This window comes from Castanea sativa, chromosome 5, assembly GCF_040712315.1.
Source record: "Castanea sativa cultivar Marrone di Chiusa Pesio chromosome 5, ASM4071231v1".
Lineage (NCBI taxonomy): Eukaryota > Viridiplantae > Streptophyta > Magnoliopsida > Fagales > Fagaceae > Castanea > Castanea sativa.
In genome coordinates, this window is record NC_134017.1 from 28,097,594 (window position 1) to 28,120,922 (window position 23,329).

Consider the following 23,329-nt stretch of genomic DNA (forward strand, 5'->3'; position numbering starts at 1 on the left):
CCATCAAATATGAGTAAAAAGTAAGAGAACTACCAAATGTGACAAAAGAACTGTCACCTGTGATGTTGGTACTGCACAATGTGAGGATAGAACAGTCAAATGTGAGAAAAAAAAAATAGAGGAGCCACTGAATATGACAAGAGAACCGTCACATGTGATATTGAAACTGCACAATGTGAGGATGGAACTGTCAAATGTGAGAAAAAAAAAAAAGGAATCACCGAATGTGGCAAAAGAACTGTCACATGTGATGTTGGAACTGCACAATGTGAGAACGGAACAGTCAAATGTGAGAACGAAACAATCAAATGTGAGAACAAAGTAAGAGAACCACCAAATATGACAAAAGAATTGTTACATATGATGTCAAATATGAGAAAAAAGTAAGAGAACCACCAAATATAACAAAAGAATTGTCACATGTGATGTTGGTACTGCACAATGCGAGGATAGAATAGTCAAATTGTGAGAAAAAAAACCACTGAATATGACAAGAGAACTGTCAGATGTGATATTGGAACTGTACAATGTGAGAATGGAACTGTCAAATGTGAGAAAAAAAAAATAAAGGAATCACCGAATGTGACAAAAGAACTGTCACATGTGACGTTGGAGTTGCATAAAATAGAACAGTCAAATGTGAGAAAAAAGTAAGAATACTATCAAATATAATAAAAGAACTATCACATATGATGTTGGAACTGCACAATGTGAGAATAGAACCATCAAATATGAAAGAAAAAAGTAAGGGAATCACCAAATGTGACAAAAGAACTGTCACATGTGATGTTGGTACTGCACAATGTGAGGATAGAACAGTCAAATGTGAGGAAAAAAAAAAGAGAATCACCGAATGTGACAAAAGAACTGTCACATATGATGTTGGAACTACACAATGTGAAAATGGAATAGTCAAATGTGTGAAAAAAAGTAAAAGAACCACCAAACGTGACAAAAGAACTGTCACTTGTGATGTTGAAACTGTACAATGTGAGGATAGAACCGTCAAATGTGAGAAAAAAAAAAAAAAAGAACCACTAAATGTGATAAAGAACTGTCACAAGTGACATTGGAACTGCACAACGTAAAAATGGAACCATCAAATGTGAGAAAAAGGTAACTTGGTATAGCAGGCTACCTACTAGAGGGTACCATACCCCCTCCTTTTTTTTAAAGGGTACAGTAGAATTACTCTTAAAAAAAATTTCAACTCTAATTCAATACCCACATTATCGCCACAAGTTCCGAAAACCAGATTTAGCAATTCCTTTATTTTGCCTATGAAGTTGTCCAAAATCAATAACTTTCGATTCACAGCAGAACCAGATTGCAAGAAAAGAAAAGATAATTCAACTATAGAATTAACTCCAATAAAGCTACTTACTTCCACTAACCTAAGCAAATCCAAGAAATATACATACCACTTTTATATTGTACCAATCACAAGATATCACGTATTGTGAAAAGAGTTGTGAAAAAATAGATTTATTGCAACAAAGTAGTTAACATGCAGTGAGACCAGGGCGAGGAGGTTATTTTGTAGAACCCTTAATTTGTAAGGAAATCCTAATGCCACAAAGATTATCATTAGAAAGAATAGTATTCCCGGTTACAATTTCTCAAAGAGAAATGCAAGTTCGAGAATTACACCAAGAATCCACAACCACCAAAAAATAATGATGATAAACTAAGATGACCAATGCAACCACAGCTTGGACTATAAAAAGTATATTTATTCACTGAAGTAAAAGAAATATGTTACAATTAGGAGGTCGTCAGCTGACAACAGTCTCTAACAGACCATATAAGACAGGCAGTGCCACTATCGATACAATAATATCTTAAAAAGGTTGGAAGAGGGGAATCAAGTGAGCATTGCTTGTTCTATGATACAATTCCGAATGTATAATTAACCAATCTATCTACCCACAAGAAGAGACATCCTCGAACCTCCAAGCACATATTGCAGTTTATTGTTGTATTACATGACAAAAATCCAAAAGAAAAAAAAAACTGTAATATACAACATGTTGGTGCCATTGGACAGAGAGAGAACAAATTGCGGATTTCTGACCCACAAAATGTTCCAATCACATCTCTATGTCTTCAAGGTCGGGCAGTGGGAAGCGAAGGATTGCTGCAATGCCAGTTAGTGTCGCCAGTTCTGCTCAGAATGATATTCAAATAAACGGTCATAGGGAAGAAATTTGCATAACCCCACCCAACCCCACAGTTCCCAAAAAAAGGGGGGTGGGGGGGGGGAAGGGAGAAACAAAACCACATTTCTTCACTAATCCAACTCAGCACATTTTGCAATTTATATGGGTTTTAAGCACAAAAGAAATCAAGGTATAACAAAATAATACTCACGTTCTCCTGAGACATGCAAAGATGAAAAAATATGAACAGTGCCCCCTGAATCCTTCACTGAATCAACCAAATTGGCATATTTTTTCCTTGTTGCTACATCAGAATTCCTACACCCAAATTCTTGTTATTGACACTCCTGGCCTTTTAGTATTGAAACTCACCAAAGTTACACAAATTTTTAATGCTACAATATGAGATTTTCAGAGTGCATGCCAAAATAAACAAGTCAAGAAAGAGAGATCAATCTGTAACTCGTGAGTTAAGTAAAGAAAACATGGTTGAGTTAAGTAAGCAAGATTGCATGTGTAAAGAAAGAAAAAAAAGATGGAGTAGAGTAACCAGTGAAGGAGACAAGTAACTCATGACCAAATAGGCAAAGAGAGAGAGAGAGAGAGAGAGAGAGAGAATCTGTATCAATGTACTAGAAGTTGTAATTGCAAAATTGCATGTGTAATTAACAGATTATAAATCAAGTTCACATGAATACATTTCAGAACCACTAACTGCAACATGCTATGCTTCCTTATATACTCCCTCCATCCCTTTTTTTGTTTATGTTTAGATGCTCCTCCATCTTTTTCAGAGAACTCTGTATATACTCCCTCCATCCTTTTTTTTATGGTCCTCTTTATAAAATCCAACTTTTAAAGAGAAAATAATTTAATACATTGTCTTTTACATTGTGATTGTATGGGTTGTACCCTTGTGCTGCACAGGTCATACCCTACAAGAAGAGTCTAGAATATTTTGGTGATGTGGTATCTCGACCAGCTGACACCATTGGAATATTCTACATAACGTCTGCTTTTCCTCTAGACATTACTAGAGTGGACAAATGCTTCAGGTGTTTTTTATTTTAATTCTTTGGCTGATTTGTTTATACTCTCTTTAGTTTTTTTTTTTCCTGATTTTGCTGGCTCCATGGTACACTACCTTTGGGCTATGGTTCCCTGTATCAATTCTTTTTTCAATGAAGTTATATTACCTATCAAAAAATATTGTAACCAATTCTCTAAATAAACCTAATGAATTGACTGAGGGCAGGGAGAACCTCCTATTTCTTTGAATCTTTCTTATTGAATACTTTTATGAAATGCTTCTCTAACATGGTATCAGAGCATTACCTCTGATTCAGTCTTTCAATACATTCATTCTTTGAGTACGTTCCTTCCTTACTTCTCATCTGAAATTTCATACCATTTTTTTAATCCATCGTTCTCATCAAGTATAGGGGTTGGCACAGTTAGTGGAATCTGTTAGTGGTTAGGGTGGATGAAGATTAGACTTCACTGCCAGTGTTGTTGTCATGGTTCAGAAGTGGAACTGCAAATCCGGCATTGCAACTGCCGAAAGTTTTTGTTTGTTGTTATTCATGATAGTTGGTGGTTTTTAAGGGGATTAGGGATGTTTTCTAGTAGCTACTGGTTTTCATCAGCTCCAGTGTCAGCAGCAGTGTTTAATGTCCTTCCCAAATGGATTCTAGGCGTCACCATGTTTTCCTAACGTCGAATTAGTTGCTGCCAGCCATTTTCAAGTGGTATCTAGTCATCAACATCGTGCTTTGACGTCAAAGAAGTTTTATCTGGCCAGTTCTGAGTCCTGCCAGCAGAGTACCTCGTTGGAAAGAAAAGGAACACCCCTGCTTGGTTACACCTAGGAAGCACGGGTATGGGTATGGGTATGATGCGGGAACATAGCAATTTTTGAAATATTAGGGCACGGGTACAACAAAGATACATATATTAATTAATTATTATTATTTTTTTTTTTTCAAAGCTTACAAAAATTTGTTTCATTACAAAAATATTATTATTTTTTAAATAATTGTTGAAAATTCATTTGTAAGCTTATTAAAAGCTTAGCCACTATATTTATACATGTATCTACCGTCAACTTAATGAAAAAAGAATGGTAAAAAGTTAACTCATAAATGACAAATTTGAAAAGAAGCTATTCACGTGGGTGGGTAGGTAGAGATAAATGCTTCACATGTGTGCTAGTGCGAAATAGATCTACTGGCCTGAGTACACATGGACAAAACAAGGAAAAAGGGCAAAAGGCAGAAATTGCAAAGAGAAATAGATCTAAGAAGCTTGGCCTGAGCAAGATCGGTGTGACTCGCATGAGAAGTACAGCCCGTGTGAACCTTAGATCTTTTAAAAGCTCTTCTCATCGGTACTTTGTTTCAGTGGGCACGTGTTTGGTATTTTACGAATTGTATTTCCATTTCTGAATTCTTACACTCTATTAGATCAAGTTTTTGAACCTGCTGTATTTTTTCTTGATCAGAATGTTCATCATCGTGAACATGATGCTCAGCATTTTTGAATAAAAGTTTTATTACCTATAAAAAAAAAAAGGTACAGCCTGTGTGCCAACTGTATCCCCGCCATGTCCATTATTTTTCAAAACATAAAAAATAAAAAATGGCCTGGAACACGTGCAGCTGTGTCCAACGCATGTCCCATGTCCCTTTTGTGTCAGAAACGGGCACAGCAACCCAAATGCCGCAGTCGTCCTTTCCAGGGTTACAAGTTGTGGGTACTCCATCTCACTCCATCTCCGGGATAAGCATAACCTTATCCATTCTAAGGTCAGGCTCTTAAGATTATTTGGTTATGCATTTTACTGACCTTAATCTAGAATGAGGATATCCTTATCCATACCAAACCAACCTCAGCCCAATTTGGATCCAATCCATAGCAATCAACCCAAAACGTCAACAGGAGACCCATTGAGCTTTGATACCTCTGACGCCGTGTCATTCTGCTCAAAGCCCCAAACAAATGCGGAAAGCATATACAATTAACAACTTGAAGCTCCAACTCATCTTTGTTAATTCCAGTAATTTCCTCATTAATTTTAATCTATTATCCATGCATTCGTTGGCAATAAAAATAGAATCTAAAATCTGTCTACCTAGAGTAAAAGCTTCCCAAAACCATCTTCAATCTATTGGTCAACATCAACACCTTTGCACTTATTTAGTGAACCCCACAAAGAAAGATTAACATGCCTAAAATAGTTAATAACCACAAACCCTGCTTTCTTGGGAATATGAGGAATGAAAGAAGTATCAAGGCTTTTTTTCCCTGGATATCTTATTTGAGAACAGCTCAGCAAGTGTGGAAGAACACAATAGAAAAGCAATCTGGGCCTGTAGCTTTATCACCATCCATATGAATTATTGCCTCAAATCCTCTTCTTCAAATGGTCTTTCTAATCATTCAGCCTTTTTATGATTGATAGACAAAAATTGTCAACCATCCAAAGACAATTGCAATCAACAGAATTTGTAGAATTCTGACAGCCTTCGACAGTGTTCATTCGACCTCGTTTGTAGGATTTATTGATCTTTTGAAATTTCAATATAATTTTCCAGGAGTTATCCAAATATTCTTCCTATCTACTGGAGCATTCTCCTCTTTAAACCAGCTGTGATGAGTACTTTGCTAAAATAAAGTTCGCAATCTACAACTCATAATAAAAATTCATGGTATCTTTCTAACTAATAGCATTTGACAGAATAGATCCATATAATTGAAAATAATTATCAACAAAAAATAGTTGTTTCTTATACTCAGTCAGCAACTTCAGAGGAAAATAATTAAAAAAAAATTTAAAGGACATTACTTTCTTTAGACCAAAAAAAAAAAAAAAAATACAGCAGATTGGCTTTAATATTTATATATGCGTGCAGCATTGACTGATATGTGGATTAGACGATTACCTAAAAGACCAAGCCTAGGACTTAAGATGACCATGAAACAAAAAACCATGTTTTGAACACTTAAAATAATAAAATATGTTTCTCAGCTTGTGTACTTCAGGAAGGAAAAATACTGCACTGTGTTCTTTTATTTGTGAATGTATACTACACATAAACCTTCACACCACCAGAGGTAATATGCATAAATGGATGGAACATGCAGCAGAATATAACTGGGTTGAGTGCAGCAAACATGGGTGACACATCCAAGTAAAAGAAGATTTTCCAATCAAAATACCAATATACTATGGCTTTTAGCATATCCTGCTGAAGTCCAAAATTTAGAATGCTAACCTGAAAAGTTCATCTGTAAGGAGAAGTGTTTGGATAGCCAATCGTTCATGGGCAACCTCAACATGCTTTGGTCCATAGCAAGCACGAGAAGGATCCTGCATAATACTAAACTTCAGTTACTTAAAACAGTCAAAATAGCTTAAGTAGATAAATATATAGTTAAGTAATGGTACTTAAAAATAAAAACTATAATAAAAATAAAACCTAGATATTTTCAGAGGAAACTTGATAGTAGGAGCAAACAGAGATCTAGCCCAACAATGACTTTCAGAGGATAGCATTCAACATGAATGAATTACAATAAACAACCCAAAAAGGATTTATACACAAAAACTACAGACTTCCTACGACAAGAACCAATATAAGTAGAGAACACCCACAAAGCCAGCTAAAATAATATTTCTTTTCTACTAAATTCCTGAAATTTTACAAAACAAAATCACCTTGAAAGTCACCAGAAAAGCACATGGGCACAACAGTCAACTCCTCCACGAGAACCTCCAAACAAAAATATCATCACATGGGTTTGGTGACTCATTTTTTGATAAGTAAAAAGTTTTATTGATATCAAAAAGAGAGACACCCTAGTACATAGGGAGGGTACTAGGGTCAACAAATTAAGTACAAAAATTACAAGAATCAAGAAAAGCAAGAAGAGAAGAGAATGATTGGTTTTCCAAAGCAGACAACCAATCCAATAAAGTTCTAAAGCAAAATAGCTTGAGATCTGGTATGGATCTCTCATTATTTTCAAAACACTTGCAATTTCTTTCTTTCCAAAGACTCACGTAAAAAAATGGGGAATAATTATCCATATATGCCCATTTCGAAGACGACCAAACCAGCCTTGCCAGCAAGCTAGGAGCCCCACAACTGATTGTGGCATAACCCAACTTACTCCAAATAACCCCAAAACCATAGACCACAAATCCATAGCAACCGGACAATGAAGGAAAAGATGGTCAACCGATTCATCATTACACTTGCACAAATAACACCAATCCAATATTCAAATCTTCATTTTTCTTAAATTGTCAATTGCCAAGCATTTTCCCAAGAAAGTCACTCAAGAAGGGATCTTTTGCTTCCAAATGCTTTTCTAGGAAAAACAATAATCATGAGAGCCCACTAGAAGACTATAATAATTATTAACCATGAACCCCTTAATTTTTATCTAGTTTCCAATTCATCTTATCCTCCCCAAACCCCCTTGCTGAAGAGCCATATATGGTATCCATGAAGCTCGACACAGCCTCTAATTCCCGAACATGAAAACCCCTAAAGAAACTTACATCCCAAAAAAGGACCCCATTAGTGAACTTCATAAGCTGAGCCACACTTGCCTCCCTATCTCTGCAAAATCTAAACAATTCAGGATAGCTAACAGTAAGAGGTGTCTACCCACACCAACAGTCTTGCCAAAACTTAACCCTTGACCCATCACCAATATAATATCATATAGAATATAACGAGAAAAAGAAAGTCATCCTCGACTAATATTTTTCCACAAACCAACACCATAAGGAGCAGAAACTGGGCTGGAGCACCAGCCACCCCATTCACATCCACATTTCACCTCTATCACTTGCCTCCAAAGGGCATCCCTTTCAAGACCAAATCTCCATAGCCACTTCCCAAGCAAAGCTTCATTAAAAAGTCTTACTTTTCTTATCCCCAAGCCACCTGAAGAAACAGGAGTACAAACAAAAGGGGAAAGACTAGAAACCATATAATGAGTTATCAAGCAACCAGTTGTTTCTTTAATTCTTTGGCACAAACCAATAGACCAGGGGGAAATTGTGTGGCACATACCAATAGACTAGGGGAAAGAGCTCCATAAGATCTTGGGACAAAGCACCTGACTAGTATTTACATCCTTTCCTATATCACTGTTCCAAAATCCAAGATTTTGAAAAAAGCTTTTGCAGAGCAAATCAACTAATCCATATGAGACATACGTTACTGGATGACAGAGGACAGAAGCAGCCTTTGTAGACTTGTCCAAGCATGTCAAAGCTAATGTCAATGCCCAAGCAATACCGAGGCCACTTGGGAAACACATTTTAAGCTAAAACAAACAGACCCTTAGTTGTTTCCAATGGCCTATCTTTTAGGACTTTATCAAGAGAGTCTACTATTTATAAGAATTATTTTTATTTGTTTTTCTATTACAATGTAATCAAAGATTTTTTATATGAATTAGGTACAAAGTATCAAGTAGTAAGTAGCTGGATCGTGTTTAAGAAGGTAGCTGCAAGTCACTTGGGATAAATGTACATATATATTAAACAAGTCAATAAGAAAGGTGCTTATGGATCAATGCTTCCCTATTGAGCATCTAAAACTTAGTTCCATGGTTGCATCACTTATCCACCTAAACCCATTGTTTCTCTGTCCCTGTCCTCTTCTTTTTTCTTTTTTTTTTGATAGGTAATAGATATTTTCATTAAAAAAAAAAAGTACATGTTCACGATGATGAACAGAGTACTAGGAACAAATACAAACAAATCAAACAGAAACAAAAATAGATTGCACAAAATCAAAAACGGAAATACATTGTGTGAAACCCCAAATACGAGACCACCCAAACAAAGTCCCAACTAACAAAGACTTCAAAAAATCAGCAGATTCTCAACATCCTCAAAAATGTAGGTATTACGTTCCTTCCAAATCAACCACATCAAACAGGCTGGCACCATATTCCAAACTGAAAAATAGTGTAACCCCAAAAAATTCTCCCATGCAAAAAGAAGAGAAACAACTGTCCTTGGCATCACCCACTGCAAACCAAACATCAAAAACACTTCACTCCATAAGGCATATGCGAACTTACAATAATTTAAAAGATGATCCACTGTTTCTTCATCGTAACGGCACAAGCAACCAATTAACCAAAGACAGGTTCCTTTTTTACAAGGTTGTCAATAGTAAGAATACTATCCTGAATTGCGGTCCATAAAAAGAAAGACACTCTTCTATGTACCTTAATACTCCAAATACACTTCCAAGAGAAAGGAAAGGTAGGAGGAGAAGATAAGGAATTATAGAAAGAGCGCACATCAAAAACATCATTCGGGGTTAACTTCTAAAACAAACGCTCAATCCCCTCACCCCTAGGCATTTTGGAATAAACATGCTCGTAAAAAGCAAACACTCTCTCCTCTTCCCAATCATCAGGAGCTCTATGGAATTGAATATTCCAACTCCTACTACCACCATCTAATGAAATAGTAATCAACTTAGAAATCAAAGCTCCTTTTCTCGTACAACAAGAGAAAAGATCAGGATAAAGATCCTTTAATGGAATATGCCCACACCAAAGATCATACCAGAATCAAATACAAAGACCCTCTCCCGTCACATACAATACACGACCAAAGAAACTCTCAACACCTTTCCTAATATTCTTCCACATTCCACATCCCTGAGCACCTCTACTAACTCTAGTGCACCAACCTCCACTAGACACTCCATACTTGGTAGCTATAACTTGACACCATAAATGATTGGTTTCACTTCCAAACCGTCATAACCATTTTCCAAGTAGGGCTTGATTAAACAAACCAATCTTTCGAATCTCCAAACCTCCATTCTCCACTGGCTAGCACACCTTATCCAAGCAACAAGTGGATATTTGAAAGCTTCCTCAGAACTCCCCCACAGGAAATTTCTCTGGATCCTTTCTAATCTATCTGCCACAGCTTAAGGGATAGAAAACAAGGATAAGAAATAGGTGGGAAGGCTTGAAAGGGTAATTTTCAATAAAGTTAACCTTCCCCCTTTCGACAAATATAAACATTTCCAACCAGAAAGCTTCTTCTCCATTTTTTCTATAATAGGATTCCAAATTGATGGATCCTTAAAATGAGCTCCAAAAGGCATACCCAAGTATGTCATGGGCAACCTACCAACATTGCAACCTAAGACACTAGCCAGAGTGGTCAACCTCCCTACCACCCCCACTAGAACAATCTCACTCTTACCAATATTAACTTTCAAGCCTATGATAGCCTCAAAGAAAATCATCACCATCTGAATATATAAGAGTTGTTCCCTAGTTGCATCACAAAAAAGGATAGTGTCATCAGCAAAAAGAAGATGAGAAATACACAAACCTCCTTGTGAATGGGAATTTGCTTGAAAACCCCTAATAAAGCCACCCTCTTCTGTTCTTTTCAACAACCTGCTCAAAACTTCCATTACCAACAGGAAAAGAAGAGACAAGGAGTCCCCTTGGCGAAGGCCCCGAGTACTACGAAAAAATCCCACTGGAGAGCCATTAACAAGAATTGAAAAACAAACTGTAGAAACACAAAACTTCATCCACCTCCTTCACTTCTCTCCAAAACTCATCCTCTCCATGAGATAAAACAAAGCATCCCAATTCACATGATCATAAGCCTTCTCAATATCCAACTTGACAATCACACCTAGAATTCCACTCTTCATTCTACTATCCAAGCATTCATTAGCAATATGTCTTAGTCCTCTTTTACTTGATTTTCACAGCCATCATAGAAAGACAGCCCCATAATCTTCAGGTTTTAAAGCTATCATGCATCAAAAATCTTGCAATGACTTTTATGTTAGGCGATGACTGCCAGGTGCAGGATACCATGACCATCAATCAGATTGCAGACCCTACAAACATGCACAACCTACATCTTGTGGTCTTAACCCAAGCAATCATGTGTTAAGCTAATATGGTCAGCAATAATTATCTTTAGTGTGTGACTAGGCATCTAAATCATAAAAAGACATAAAACAAACTGTCCAATCTTAAGAATGATAACATCTCAAATATAGAACCTGACATTTGAAAGCATGTCGAAAAAATCCTTGAGAGCTCGAATCTGAAGAAAAGTGGAGAGAATCAAAACTGTTATTGCCCGGTCAAACAAACAAAAACAGAAAGTATGTTAAAACAAACATAAGACTAGAAATAAAGCAAATCCTAAGACCAAAAATAACAACTTTTCCATGTAAAGGTCGTGAAAAATGTTATCCAATTTGGGCTTTCCATGATACCTCTTTTGCTGCTTTAGTATCTTTTATCATATTCATGACATTAGGGGCATCCAAAACCTCTCTCAAACTATGCCTGCACAAGAACGTTTTTAAGTTAGGTGACATCTGTATTTGAATAAAAATTCAATGATAATAAAATTCATTCTTGCAAGAAATAATATCAACTCGGGATGCTAATTTCCAGGAAAGACAAAAACCACAGGAAGTACTAGCTACATAACAACGTTAAAAATTTAAAATAATGCAAAACAACGGAGAATTTACAGGTAGCAAAATTGACAAAACATAATAGAAAAGATGTAATCTTTACATATTTTTTTTTTCTAGATGCGTAACATTTTGTCATAGTATTTTTCAACTAGTATTCCCTTACTCTAGCATGTAACATGATTGTTCTACCTTTTCCTCCGTAGATCCAACCTTTACTGTAGACACATGGAGACAGGTATAATGATGCTACATAACAATGTTAAAATAATGCAAAACATTGGATAATTTACAGGTATTAAAATTGACAGAACATAATGGAAAAGATGTAATCTTTACATACTTATTGTTTGTCTAGATAAGTAACATTTTGTCATAGTATTTTTCAACTAAGTTCACTAGTATTCTCTTTCTCTAGCATGTAACCAGATTGTTCTAACATTTCCTCTATGGATCTAACCTTTTACTGTAGATACATGAAGACAGATATTTAATATCACTCACTAGTTACCTCTGTTGCCCAAGAAAATTGTTAAATAGACAGCACAATGCATAGTGACACATCAATTACCCATATCAGATAATATTGAAATTTGATAAAATTTTATAGCCCAAAATATTTAGTTTCCAAACTTGATACATTCAGTTGGCTATAAACTCCTTATTGATTATAACTAACACAGTTCTACTCTCAAACAAGGATATGGAACCATAAGGATGTATAAAATCCTGATAATATTTACACATTCCACAAACAACAAATTGGCAAAAGGAGCACGGATAACGGTGCAATGTTTAGATGGACCAATGAAATCGGGAAAGGAGGGGAAAAGAGGAACAAGTTTACTAGTGAATGCATTCTGAGATGTCTGAAGTAACACCAATAGCAGATAAAATGAGAGAGACTGTAATCATGAAGAGTAACCGTGTGTTTGGATACCAATTATTTTGCTGAAAACTGAAAACTGAAAACAATTAAAAAAAATTCAGTTACTGTTCATTAATGAAATCACTGTGCATTTGCCTAATTGCACTGTTCATGGAAAGTGTTGGATTTTTAAAACAAAAACAAAAACGCAAACGCAGGAATTGTAATTCCTATCCAAACAAGTCCTAAAAGGTTCAAATGACAATAAAAAAACTAAGAGAAAATGGAGGGCTAAATGGTCTATCTAGATGCAGTTAAGAGTTAAAACCATTCCTCCAATGTTATAATGTATAGGCTAAAGCAACACAAAGACAAGAATAAAACTGAAAAGATCTACAAGCAAGAAGACTAGCTGTCTTACAACTTGACCTCAAGGTTATTCCTCTTACAGAGCACAAATGTGAAAAGGATATTAAATTTTACTCAGAGATACAGATATTGACAAAACAAACAATTAAGGGACTTTCATCCACAGCTACATCCACATGTGTGTGCATGTGTCAATATTTTTCAGATGCCTATTAGCTTACTGTTAGTTACTATCACAGACTATCTCCTTTACTACTCTAAACACTCTTAGCACCAGAAGCAAAAAAGATAGCAACCATACTTGTATCCTGATGTTGTATGCACAAGAATTATCCGTGACTTGTTCTCGATAATAGGTCTCAGCTGTCTTCTCTCTGCCTCCAACAATAAGTGACGATGAAACTGATCCTGAAACATATTTGGAGGCACCAATCAGGGGAAAAAAATGTAAACCTATAAACTCCAAAAATATGTCGTTTATACTTAAAAGGAAAGATCATAAGACCTACACCAGACCTTTGTGAAACCAGGACTTGCAATCACGGCACAGCGGACAACATCAAAATCAACATGCTTCAAGAAAGCCTAAAACATATTGATAAAACACCCACATATTGATTAAACTTACTAGAAGTTGTTGAACACTCCATTAAGATTTATAATTGGAAAACACATTCAGAAATGGCACTAAAAGTGTCACAACAGAAATTGGACTAACCTGTAACACATTCTCAAAGAACTTATTCAGAGCCTGCAAGACAGAAAGATTCTCAGTCAAATTGCTGAAATGAAATATTGGAGATAAAGGCCTTGAAATAAGATATAATAATTTCCTATAACTTAATAACCATACCGACTCATAACCAGCAATAGCAGGTCCATGTTTCCGAGGAATTGAAGTTTCTATCCGTGAACGAGTAATTGTCACACTGTTAAATATTATTCACACAACATAAGTTAGTTATAATTGTAAAGATACCATACAAAAAAATAGCTCTAAATAATGGAACGAACAGAATGTCATGCAAGATCATTTTATTTATAATTGATATGCAATTTTCTTTGTAAGAGGAACACCCCTTGTACACAGGACATATAACCTAAAAAAGTACAATGTTCAATAATTACAATCTAAAGAAATGAAATCGATAAAATCTACTTTTTTATAAGTTAAATTTCATTAAAAAAAGGGGGGGGGGGGCTTGAAAGGACAACAAATTAAATGCTAGAAGAACATCGATCAATCAAATCAGGCAAAGAAGTAAAAGAAAACAACCCAGAAGCATTTATCCAATCAAACAGAGTGTTGAGAAATAAAAGCTTCAGATCATGAACAGATTTCTTACAACCCTCAAAATTCCAAGCATTCCTCACCAAATTGGGCACATTAACCACAAAAGGATCATTTTCCAAATAGACATCCTTGGTATACCACAGCAGTTCTTCCATCCACCAAGTACTTCAACTACCCTCTTAGGCATTACCCAAGGACCCCAGTCATAGAGAAAACATAATACCACAGATCATAGGCCACTGCACTATGAAGTAACAAATGATCTAGTCTCTCCATCCCCTCCACACATGCAACAGCTATCCACTAAGGTGATGCCTCTCATAATAAGATCAACAATCATGATTTACCACATGAACACCAACCCTTGACATGCCACCATATTTATGGTCCACCACCCTCCTCAATAAAGCCTTTTTTTCTCAAATGCGTACCTCCAAAATCATTTCCCCAACAAAGTCTGATTAAACAAGACTAAATTAAAGATGCCTAAACTGACACATTGAAGTGGTTTACAAACTATTCTCCGATTTACCAGATGAAACTTAAACTCGTCTCTAATTTTGCCACACAAGAAATCCCTTTCTAAATTGTAAATTCTCTGACAAACAACAACCATGGGGATGGAAAATTAAGATAGGTAGTAAGTAGGTAGGTTGAATAAGACGCTCTTATTTAGGTCACTCTATTGCCCATAGAGAGATACATTCTTTTCCAAGCATCCAAATGTCTCCATTTTCTCTAAAACTGAAATCCACACAACCTTCTCTTTAAAGTGGATCCCAAGGGTTTTACTCCCCCAAGGTGGGGTCCAAAGGGCCCTGCTTTGGTGAGGTTCCACATCAACAAAAAAATTGGATCCTAAGGGTGGTGCCAACACTTTACATCCCAAAATGTCTGCAATTGCTTTTACATTAAACATATGACCTACCTGAACCAATTCAAATTCCCCCAAGTATGTCAAGGGTAGTGTCGACACTTTACATAGGAATACTAAACCCTATTTCTAATTGGAATAGGTAAAATTAATTGCCTTATTACAAAAATAACCATGACTTAAATAAAAATATTCATAAACCTAATTAAATACTAAAACCTAAAAGAAAACACAATTGACCAGAAATACAATTGATTACTAAATTGGAATAAATATCCCATTGTGTCTCTTGCATCACTCCTCTCCCTTACAAAATTGCTATGACCGTCCTTGTTGCCAGTATAAACCTACTGCCGGATATAAGAAATAAGTATTATTCTTTTTTCTTTCGTATAAAGCCCAAGACCATGCCAGTCATTCCACTCTTAAGGGTAAAAGTTCCATTTGAGCTAGGAAAAAAACCTAATAACTTAAAATTAAAACCTGTCAAGAATCTTGTAACTCAACTAGCACCTCCTAGTGTTTCCAAAGAAGACATCCAAGGTTAAAATCCCTCCTCCCAAATTGTAACCATTGAATTATCAAATTTATTAGTTAATCTATTACTTATATATTTATTATATATATGAAAAAATGAAAACTGTGATAAAAAGGTGTCTTATACTTACAATAAGCAGTCCATAAATCAATTCTACAAAATGATTAGAACGAGAGAAGTGCCTTTCTTTTAGTTCCTTAGGACATGCAAGTACTTTGAAGCACCTAACAAATCCTAAGGCACATGTAATCCCCCATCCCACATGTATTGATAAAATACATGAAATATCCCCACAATTGGACTCAAACTCAAAAAAAAAAAAATATATATATATATATATATATTTCATGAAGCACTTGAACTCCAAGCTGAATAACCATTTAACCCTAATATGTTGGGATTAAAAAGTGCCTACTTGCAAAATGGTGTGTATGGATTACAAATGTCAAAACATTCAAAGACAACCATCATCTAATGAACCATATCCCTAATGAAATCATGCATACCTTTTACCAACAAGTAAGAGATGCGCTAATCCTTCTTGCATTAAAACCACAGCTAAATCAGCACTTGCAGAAGGGTCTGAAAAGTACAGAGAGAACACCATTATTACAATAAATGGCCATTATCCAATGAAAGCCCCAACAGAGAGGCATCAAAAGAGGGATCTCTTGGATGTGATCCAACACACAATTTCACAAGTTGATGAATTTAATAAATAATCAATACATGAACTGAAATCCAATTGCATCCATTAAGCAACAATCTGGAAAAGCATTGCATGGCTGAGAGGTGGTACCCTAGACACCACCTTACCCAGCTGGACCACTTCAATCTGCCATTGCATATGAATTTTTGTGCAATATAACATCAACAAAGTTTTCTCCCTCATGAAACACTTCTATTTACATTGTCCTCAGATAAAGGAGCCCAAGTTAAAAAGATGTGTAATAAACCAAGATTCTTGAATCAACATATACTATCCTCCTTACCAAGTATGTTTCATGCATTGATCATGCATATAAATATCATAAAAATTGAAGTTACAACCAAATAAAAAGTATAAATTGCACTAATAAGGCCACTTGCAATGTCCCCCTAAAATTTAAATTTGATCAATCAATTCCATAAGCTAAGTGATTAATTCCAATGTAGTTAAAATTTTTGCAATTTCTATCATATGTAACCTTAAAACTCTACATACTCATCATGTTGCAAAGCATTTTAAAGAATAGGAATAGAAAATCAGATCTGTGAAATTTATGGTGCTTTTGAACTGGACTTTTCCTAGTCTTGCAGTTGAGCTCTTATCTTTTTGTAAAGCTCATATGCTACTAGTCTCTTCTTTTCTTTTCTTTTATTTCCTTTTTCTTTTATAATTTTAAGAGTCAAAGGTGCTGATAACTTGCAGATTTTCTGGGATTGGCTATCACAGCAGCTCTTGAGTCTTATTTTCTTTGGTTCTTTCGTACTTGGTTCCCTTAAGGGGAATGGCATTTTGATACCCAGTCTTTCACAGGTAGCTGCAGGGTGCCACTACCGCCCTTTTCCCTTGGAAAAGGCATTTGGTCCATTAAGGTTCCCAAGAGAGTCTCATTCTTTTTGTGGACAGCAGCATTGGAAAAGATTATACTTTGGATAATCTCACAAAGAGGGGTATGTCATTTGGTTAATTGGCATTGTATGTGCCAAGGTATTGGGGAATCGGTGGATCACCTTTTAATCCATTGCGACACTGCCAATGCTTTGTGGAGAGATGTATTTAGAAATTTGGGATTCACTGGGTTATGCCGGGGAATGTTGCTTCTTTGTTATTTAGCTGGAGAAATTGGTTAGGTAAACATGGCTCGGATACTTGGAACATGGTGCCAGCTTGTTTGATGTGGCTTATATGGAAGGAGCGGAATAAACGTACTTTTGAAGACATGGAGAGCTCCTTGGATCAATTGAAAACTTTGTTTGCTCATACTCTTTTTGATTGGTTGGGGTTTCACACATTGTTCTTCTATTTTAAAGTTTCAAGTTTCTTGTCAATTTTCCTTTTGAGACTTCTGTACTTATTTGACACTTTGTGTTCATCATCGTGAACATAAAGAATATTTGAATTTTAAAAAATTACATTACTTCTTTTTTTTATATAAGTATTTCACTAAAATTACATTAGTTACTAATCAATAATTAAAAAAATAGATTATGTTTGATTTCTTCCCTTGTTGATTTTGTATTCTAGTCCCATTAAGTAAACTAGTTAAGCAACCTACTTAAACACGCAATTTGTTCAGAATTGAATAAGAGAGTTTGCATCTGCTCTTAATGCTCTTTGAGTTTGAGTGCTTAGGAAAATTTAGGTGTGATTGCCTACGCTTTGCTCCTATTCTTCTCCATTCCTTGTTTTACACAGATTTGATTTGATGTATATGGCAAACCACCCCTTGAATGTGGAGTATATAGAATATAAGATTAAATATGACACACCACACCTTAAATGTGGAGTATGTAAAATTTAAGGTGAAATATGCAAACCACACCTTGAATCCGGTTTACCTATGTTAAGATATTTATACAAAGTTGTTAATTGGGTCAATTTGGGCCTCCTAGGACTTCACATTAGAGCATGGCAATGAACTTGTGCTGCTGGATGGTCTTTCCCTAATGATTTTTTCAGACTTGCTTAAGTATGCATATCGTTATGGTGCAGCCACAAGGCTATTAAGTCTTTGTTTTTGGTCTTGAGAGGGGATGGTCAGTGGTGGGGCATGCTTGAGAAGGAAGGTCTCAACATCACTATATGCAAAGGCCAGAGCAGCAAAGGAGCCACTTGGCCGCTTGTCAAAGCTTACAGCTAATGATGGTAAGAGTTTTGGAGAGTGATCTTGGTTGAGAAGAAAATGTGTTGAGTACCAAAATTACTAAATTGACCAGTTTCAAGATTTTTGTGCATATTCCATAGTAAACCCGAAAACAAAAGAAGTCAACATGAGATAAAACTTATGATATGTAAACAATAACTTTGCACGCCCTCAGCCCAGAAAAATTTAAAAGATAATAAATTGATATAACATACCAGAGGCCTGATGAAGTACATCTAATGCCAATGAGTCCCAAACATCCTAAAATACATCAGCAATAGCAAGCAATTAATTTAAGAAACAAAAATGTAATATTTGGGATCAAAAAGCAAAAAAGTAGAGCTCTAATTAGCAATAAAATTAATGATTGAGGCAATGTCGTGCATTTCAAAAAGGAAATAAATGGAACAGAAAATAAACTAAACAAAGAATTATCCATGAAGATATCAGCTTTATAATCACAGCTGCACATATAAATTGAACAAATTACAAGGGCAAATAATAGATGTAGCTACTGGGAAGAATTTACTTATGGAGCAGCAGGAAAACTCTTGAAAGAATTACATCATGAATTTCCATTTCCTAATTGTGAGGAAGGAATTGTACACTCTTTATGAACTCTAACAAGAAAGAAATACAATCTCATGATATCAGATGGTCAAAAGTGACCTTTTTTTTAATCATCATCACCAAATAATAATAATCATTTTTTCAAAATTTAGATATGCCAAGACTTACAACACATGAAGAATCAGCTTCTAACATCAACGACAAGTTGCCTTATAGGCATTATGTGTTAATTGCTTTTTCTTTTTTCTTTTTTTTGATGAGTATTATGCATAAATTTCTTACCACCACCTTCTCCCAAAAAATAAACACCATAAAGAAGGTTAACAAGTATAAAGCGCAGAGTCAATAGCCTTTGGTCTAATGGCACCTCCATCCTTTATCTGTACATGGGTATCAAGTAAGGTCACAAGTTCAAGTCCCCTTTGGGTGTGCAAGTCATGAACCAATCTAAGTGTCAATAACTATGAATTGCAAGCAAAAACATATATGCCAATACATATATTGCGAACTATGGCAATTAGAAAGAAGGTAATCCTTTTACCTAGAAATCTCTCTAAAACAGTTAACAATGCTGTAGAGTATAAGCTGAACAACAAATGGGTAATTCATATATAAAAAGTTCTAGAACTTGAATGTTCTACAACTAATATCTATTGTCATTGTATCAAGTCAATCATATAATTTTATAACTTGTATCATAAATTATGATTTCTTAACAGAAGAACCAAAACCATTTATAATGTTTAAACACAAGATTGCAAGAGCTGCATGCCTACAGTCCATAGGTTAACAGTACCTCTTCCATAGTGTATTATTACAATAAAAACTACATTACAATAACATAAGCATGGCTGAAATTAATATCAACTTTACATGCGTTTTGCATGTAGAAACGAAAAAGGTGTGCATGATTTGTATCAACAGAATGTAAGTCTACTTGTAAAAGCCGAAAACAAATTTGAAATGGATACCAATAACATGTCATATGGTATAGACATTATCTGGACAACAAAAGGAGCAACTGTACATTTTAGAGACTTAAAAGAATTAACAAGAAAGCACACCTTTCGTAACACAAAAGGTCGATGCAGCTCAAGTTCTAAAGTATGGAATGCCCCAATCTGCAATGAAATACTGATAAGTACAAAGCAAGAGTGAGAATTATCAATTTATAATTAGTTATTTCAATTTAGCATTGCATTTACCTTTACATGCTCATTCTCTAGAATGTTTTTCCCACGTATGCGCAAAATAGACCCTACTGAGTCATAATCTGCAACCTGAAAGAATATGAGAGGGGAAGAAAAACATTTTATCCAAAATCATCTCAAGCAATTTACTAATTCGAAAATAAAATAATCATAATTTGTGCCTTCCAATCTCAATGTTCAAATTCAAGTGCCATGCACACAAAGAACCAAATTAATCTATAAGTGGGCAAACATTGGTGTCTAACGATACCTGTATAACAAAAAATGATTAAAAATGAAATATCCAATTAGGGTGGCAAACATCATGTATGAGACATTACACAAGCTTAGCACATTGGCTTTCAAAATAAGAATAAAAGACTCTTAATGAGACGATTTTGCATTAATATAATTAAATACTTCTTTTCCTATCCGTGTGTATCTTGGGAGAAAGGAGGGGAGGTAGTGTGAGCAAGAAGTACATGGGTTTTTGTACTCATTAATTCTTTGTAACAAAATAAGCTGTCTGTTGTCATCATATTTAGATACAGTATTAAATCAAGACACAAATTTTAAGAAATTTCCATCCATGATAATGTAGTGTATGACACAATCTTTTTTACATTACATCCCAAGTTCCCAACTAGTATGACTGCAGTAGTGCCAACACCAGACATAGATTATGATGGTTTAAAGTTTACTATGTCACATTCCCTATCAAAACATGACTTAAATACAAAGCCTCAGCAATATTCCTGCTTATCTTAACAATAACATGCTATTTATTAGTCAATGTTCAAATCCCTAATTGTTGTAGGAAGTACAAGTAAAACTATGAAATTGAAAGATGGCAAGAACTGAAGGAAGATTGTGCATATCTTGACTATTATGACTTGGTGTCATCCTTAATAATTTCTCTTCTTGACACCAGTACCTAAACTCTCTCTAGATTTCTATATTTTGTTGTGCCATTCCAACTTTTAAATGACCATTCCGCGCATAGTCAACAAAATGTCAAGTTATCTAGAGTCCCCTGCCCCCCTGGGGGAGCGGAGAGAGCATTAAAACTTATCCTCCAATGTAATAAACTATATAAAAATTAAAAAACCAACAAAAAAAAGGAGCCAATCATCTAAAACTTGTCATACCTCCTCAACTTTTATTTCCAACTTCAATTTCATACGTTCTGCATCTCTTCCTCCAGTAGCCGCTTGTCTAAGAACTTTCCTATTAGAGAATCCAAATAATCATTAAGAAACACGCTATCAAAAGCAAGCAATATCAATCGTATTGCAATTCATTAAAAAGGCAACACTGAAAAAATGACTTATATCCCAAACCATCAAAGCCTATTCATACAAGCAATCGACAAGCCTATTTTCCATAAGAGCAAAAGGCATAATCAGGAGAGAGAGAGAGAGAGACAAAAAAAAAAAGCAATTCACTTTTTTTTTTTTTTCATTTATCACTTTTTAAGTGAGTAGTTGTGTCTAGTCTTAGAACTTTTTCCTTTTTTTAATTGTTCTTTTCCTGTTACACTTGAAGACTTAATTTTGCTTCTTTTGAAAACCACACCAAGTTATATCTCCATATATTCCTTCTTCTTTTTTTTACTTATTAAAAGAAAATGTTTCCAAGTGAAGAGCTATTACAATCTAGTTACTCCAGACCCCCAAACTAATCACGTAACTCTGATTCAATTCAAACTTTTATATATTTAGAGACAAACATATATTTTAACAGTGCAAAGCATTGAAACTATTTTCCAATGAAACAAACAAATTCTAAAATTGGGTGCTCCCAAAGCCTAATGAGCATTACCCGAAAACTTTACGAACAGTTCCTAGGGTGCAATATATTAGATTCCTCAATTGAATTCACACCCGATTGTGTTGTGTTGACCAATGGAATGTACACAATGTTATCTTTTCCAAGAACAATTAAATTCAATGCAACTATGTGTTTAAATTTAACTAGAAGACCTTTTTTTCCCAATGGAGCTAAAAGGCTCTTTGGCTTGAAACAAAACACTAATTACAAATTACTTTAACTAAAAGTTTTCAGGATTTAAATAAATAAATAAATAAAAATAATTATTTACCTGACAGTGACAGCCATGACAGAATCTCCAGGGGATATGAGATTATAAACAAACCATAAATCATCGGCATCCACTGGTACCATCTGAATTCACAATTCAAAAAAAAAAAAATCTTAATTTTATTTTTTGTTATTTCCGAAAGAAATTGAAAATTTTAGTATTAACAAACAGTTTTGTAGAAAGTAAAGTAGGTACCTTAACGCTACCAGGACCGTGAGGAACTAGGTCTCTGCGAACGATCCTCATGTTTTACTTTTCTTCACCAACAAACACACACTCCACTCCTTAATTCGCTTCTCTTTCTGTTGTGATGTTGTTTTTTTTTTTTTTTTTTTGAAGAGAGAAAGAGGATCCTAGGGTCGAGTTGTGGAGAATTTATAGGGTTCTCTTTGGAGTTTAACAAGTTCCAACAGTTTTAAACGAAAGTACAGCAAGTCCGAGACTGTTTTTAACTTCTTCTTCTTCTTCTTTTTAATCCTTATTTAAATTACCAAATTGTCCACCCCTTGGCTTTTCTTTTCTTTTCTTTTCTTTTCTTTTCTTTTTTTTTTTTTAAAGAAATCCTATACGGTTGTAATATAAATGAATTTTTTTATTTTCTTGCATGATCTTGGGTTTTTTCCTAGAGATGGTGCGGTTTTGAACCATTTTTAATGCTACACTTTATGGTATAGTTTAGTCAAAATTATAATTGTACCACATCTCATTTTTACAGTCACATATATAGTTAGGGTTGTTCACGAGTCGATTTGGGTCTATTTTGGCCTCAACCCAAACTCGATTTGCTCAAATCAAGTGGAACAAAAACACACCCACAACTGACCGCCAACAACCACGGGTCGGGACAGCCAAGCTTAGGGGAGCGAACGATCGAGTCGGTCGAGTCCGATGATGAGCGACAGCGGGCGGAGGAGAAGTTTTATCTTTGCCAATCTGAGTTTAAGGCGTCGGATTCAAGTAGATCGAAGTCTATCTTCACCAATCTTAGTAAGAATAGCCGGATTTAAC

At 35.2% G+C, this 23,329-nt stretch overlaps 1 protein-coding gene across 2 annotated transcripts; it reads right to left on the minus strand.

Annotated features, from left to right (window-relative positions):
* Positions 1–1,712: 1,712 nt before the first annotated feature.
* Positions 1,713–22,713, minus strand: LOC142636222 (protein PELOTA 1). 2 transcript variants are annotated; one of them, XR_012844281.1, is made up of 16 exons: positions 22,517–22,702; positions 22,322–22,404; positions 21,369–21,447; positions 20,236–20,310; positions 20,095–20,151; positions 18,676–18,721; positions 16,118–16,193; positions 13,759–13,834; positions 13,624–13,656; positions 13,422–13,490; positions 13,207–13,313; positions 11,462–11,534; positions 11,243–11,286; positions 6,434–6,528; positions 2,371–2,477; positions 1,713–2,164 (listed from the first exon to the last, which is right to left on the minus strand). XR_012844281.1 is itself a non-coding variant. In XM_075810365.1 (16 exons), exons 1-16 carry the CDS (start codon positions 22,565–22,567, stop codon positions 2,091–2,093), a joined length of 1,140 nt encoding a protein of 379 aa, XP_075666480.1. In that variant the 5' UTR covers positions 22,568–22,713; the 3' UTR covers positions 1,713–2,090. The 2 variants fall into 2 exon arrangements, 1 of the variants encoding a protein (XP_075666480.1); XM_075810365.1 differs by having other exon boundaries at positions 11,248–11,286; positions 22,517–22,713.
* Positions 22,714–23,329: the final 616 nt, after the last annotated feature.

What these genes read in the sequence shown, in the direction of transcription:
- LOC142636222 (XM_075810365.1), bottom strand. Translation starts at nt 22,567, where the DNA reads ATGAGGATCGTTCGCAGAGACCTAGTTCCTCACGGTCCTGGTAGCGTT. An exon ending in GTCATGGCTGTCACTGTCAG is followed by an intron (nt 21,448 to 22,321) that starts GTAAATAATTAT and finishes ATTCTCTAATAG; the next exon opens with GAAAGTTCTTAGACAAGCGG. An exon ending in CAAGTCCTGGTTTCACAAAG is followed by an intron (nt 13,314 to 13,421) that starts GTCTGGTGTAGG and finishes AATATGTTTCAG; the next exon opens with GATCAGTTTCATCGTCACTT.